Here is a 3,728-nt window from a genome sequence, read left to right as displayed (position 1 = left end):
TTTTACATGTCCTGGGTGTGGACCTCACCGGTGGTCCAGTGGTTAAGACTCCACCTTCCAGTTCTGGGGGTGTGGGTTCAGTCCCTGGTGAGGGGAATTATGGTCCCACCCCATGCCAAGGGCTGCAGCCAAAAATATTTTTTAATAAATAAATAAACATCCTGGGTCCTTCAAACCACAACACCCTCTCCCAAGCTCACATCCCCCTTCCCCCACACCTTCCCTCCCCACACTGCAAAGGCAAATCTTCAGAATCTGCTCACCTACCCTCTACAAGGGTAAGTATAAGCCCTGAGCTGGGGCTTTTGGCCCTATCATGAAAATTCGACCTCCATCTAGACCTCTCCCCACACACCAATTACATTTCATTTGTCCACTCTCCTGATGTATTGTTTTTGCTATTTTCTCCCTTTTGAATTCAAGTCGCTGATTTATTTTTTTTCCATCTCACAGAATAGATTCAAATTTCCCAATGATTTAATTTACCTCACCAGCTGTCCAGCCGTCCTTGCAGGACCTGCCTGCCTGGGCTGGCAGCAGTAGAAAACGGGCACTCCCCACCCCCCCTTCCCGGCTTTGGAGTGGGGTCTCAGGAGAACCCGACCATCCCCCATAGCTGCCCAGTCCGGCGGCCAGGCGTCCTGTGACCTGCTTAACGTGCTGGCTCCTAGGTTACACACCGCCCCCGCCGCCAACAAACGCCTCAGCATACACACAACACCCCACAGAGGAAGCCCCCGACGGCTGTGGCTTTATTAAAAGATCTCTTCTCAAATGCGAAATCAGGCCAACAAGCCCAACAAGCTCAGTGACTCAGATTCATCCACAACTGCACTCCCCGCCACCTCGCCATGCTGCTCGGAACTGGTCCCCACTCCACCCCACCTACATACACACAAAATTCCCACGCGAGTGACCTCAGCCCCAAGATGCTTCCTACAGCCTCTCCCACCACCCTGCCCAGAACTTTAAAAACAAAAAACAAAAACCAGTTTAAGAACCCCCATCCCGCCCACCAAGGCTGGACCGCACGCAGTCTGGTGTGGAAGTCCCTTCCCGCGCCGCCGCCTGGAGTCCTGCAGTGTCCTGGGGGCGGGCGCCCCGTGGCGCTTTGCGGGTGGGCGGAGGCCCTCGAGCTGCCCTCCCGGAGGCGGCGGCAGAGCTCGGGAAGGCGGATCTAGGGTCCTGGGCTCTCCTCGGTCTTCTTCCAGCCGCGCTGACGAGGGCGGGCAGAAGCGGCGCTCAGTACAGCCCCAGGATGGCAGCGCCCACGTCCTTGGAAGGCCGGCGCTCCTGCATCAGAAAGTTAATCATGCTCTCGGACTTGATGAGCAGGTTGCAGCCCAGGAAGAAGACGCCGAAGACCACGGTGAGCGACAGCACGCAGAGCACGGCGATCTGCGCCACGCGCGACACCCACAGGCTGCGCTCGTCCGGCGCCAGCCCCGCGGGGACCCCGTCGCTGGCGGACAGCGGCGCGCCCCCGGGGCAGCAGCCCAGCCACGTGCCCAGCCCGTGGCTGCGGTTCCCCAGCGCAGCCCCGCCGCCGCCGCCGCCCAAGCCACCCGCTGTCTCCAGGCCGCTATGGTTCAGGAAGGTCGCGTTCATCGCCGCTCGGCGCCCGGGGGGGTCTCGGCGCGCGGTCCGGGGCGCACGGGAAGGCTTTCCGGCGTCGGCGCTCTGGGAGAAGCCCGGGTCCACCTGTGCGCGGGGAGAGGGAGAGGGCGGGGGGCTGCCGGCGCGCCTCACCCGCTCCGGCCGCCGGCCCCGGGGCACCTGGCGGGAAGCGGCGGCCCGGAGAGTCGAGCAACAGGCTTCGCGCGAGCTGGAGCCGCAGAGCCCAGCGCGCCTCTAGGCACCGACTGCGCTCGGCGCCCGCCCAGCCGCCCCTCCCCTAGCAACGGCCCCGCCCCCTCTCCTTCCTTCCTTCCCCCCGCAGCTCCCCCAGGCCCGGCCGCATCCATGGGGAGGTGGGAGATCCCGCAGCGATCGCATCTCCGCCTGTGTCCCAAGGTTGGAACGGGTCGGGAGATCAGGGCAGCCCCGCCGTCAGTCGGCGAAGCTCGACACCCTCAAGGCATCCTTGGTGTGTTCCAGCCGGGAAAAATCGCCCCAAGGAGCCCCTTCTGGAATTTGATGCTCTCTGCAGTTAAGTTCTTCCTGAAGTCTGCCCTAAATCTCTTCTCCGCTCTTGACTGAGGTCATGGTAAGCCTTCCCAGATGTCAGAGGAGTTGCCGAGAACCCCCCACCCCTCGCATCCTCCCCCCGCAGCGAGGCCTTTCCTTTCCTCTGCGCCGAATCCCCCCTCCCCACCTCACTGGGCCGTGGCCGTGGGTGGCCGCCGAACCCCACCGCCCCGACTCAGGTCGTCCCAGCCTCGCCCCACCATGAATATGAAGAGTACTCTCGGTCTCCTTCCCACCTCGTCCCCACCCCTCTCCACGTGGTTTTCTTAACTTAAAAATAGGTTATTGCGTTTTTCCTTTATTCCTTTTTACAAAGCCACATTACTGTAAACTAGTTAGAAAGTACACATTCGGAAAACGAAAAAAATCTAAAAACTCATAATCCTACTACCCAGAGAGTGTCCATGTTACCGCCTTGCTTCAAAATCTTCCTGGCCTTTTTCTATGTGTTTCTATATATGTATTCAGAATAAGGATGCGCTGTTCATAATACTGTTTTGTACATGCTGTTTTGTAATCCTTTGTCATTTACCAGTTTCTTCTTTCGTAGTGATAAATATTCATCTACAACAGGAGCTTGTTAAAACCCAGATTCCTGAGCCCAGCCCAGAGTTTCTGAATCCGTAAATCTGTGCCTTTCAAACAAATGCTCTTTCTGCTCTTCCTGGACTTACTTTGAGAATTATTGGCCTGCAACATCCTTTTCAGAGAAGGAATTGTGTTTCAAAGTAGAGACTGTTATACTGTTACAATTTATTGAACCAAAGTCTCTATTTTTGGATATTTGATTTGTTTCTCTTCCTTCTTTACTTTTTTCCCTCCCTCTTTCTTTTTTCTTTCTCTTTCATCAGAAACAATATTTACCATAAAGAACTTGGTAAGAAATCCTTGTACAGGACTTGTAATTTTTTATTTCTATCATATTTTGAAAAATGGACCTGCAGAATCAGTAAATTACATCTGACTAAATTGCCCTCCAGAAATGTACTCCAGCCTTCCACTGGGAGAAAAGAGTGCATTGCTCCCAGTCCTGGTCATTGTCAACATTTTAAAAATCATTGTGTGAATTCAGGGGATAGGGAATAATTTCTCACCCTTGCATTCTTTGGTTGTTGAATCAAAGGAAAAAACGGAAAGCATTTAGGACTTGTTGCAACAGTCTAGGCAAAAGATGGCTGGCTGGAGGCTTGGATTCCAGGGATGGCAGTAGAAGGAGAGAAACCGTGGATGGAAAGAAAGAGCCTGGCAAATTGGAGGGAGGGGATTCAGGCTGTCTCCAGCAGGTGAGCATCTCAAAGTCACCCCCTCACTATTAGCAGAACACTAATTTGGGTGTCTGTGTCCTGTGAAACTATTGAATTTTTCATTTTAAAGATGAAACTGACACACATGCATAGACACACACACACACACACAGAGGATAAATTAGAGAAAGACCCAGATCACCTCCTCAGTCCTGGGAACACAGCCTGGCACAAGGGCACTCAGAGTTTTCTGGGCAGGAGTCTCCCTACCCTGACTACCCTCAGGGCCAGGACAGA

General features: G+C 54.8%; 1 protein-coding gene across 1 annotated transcript; it reads right to left on the bottom strand.

The window, feature by feature from the left end:
• Positions 1–1,008: 1,008 nt before the first annotated feature.
• RPRML (reprimo like) lies at positions 1,009–1,608 on the bottom strand. The gene has a single exon (XM_061141235.1). The coding sequence runs from the start codon at positions 1,606–1,608 to the stop codon at positions 1,243–1,245; it is 366 nt and encodes a 121-aa protein (XP_060997218.1). The 3' UTR covers positions 1,009–1,242.
• Positions 1,609–3,728: the final 2,120 nt, after the last annotated feature.

Source organism: Dama dama, chromosome 5 (genome assembly GCF_033118175.1).
Source record: "Dama dama isolate Ldn47 chromosome 5, ASM3311817v1, whole genome shotgun sequence".
NCBI classification, from domain to species: Eukaryota; Metazoa; Chordata; class Mammalia; order Artiodactyla; family Cervidae; genus Dama; species Dama dama.
Note: the sequence above shows the minus strand (reverse complement) of the source record. Positions and strands in the feature narration are given on the sequence as shown.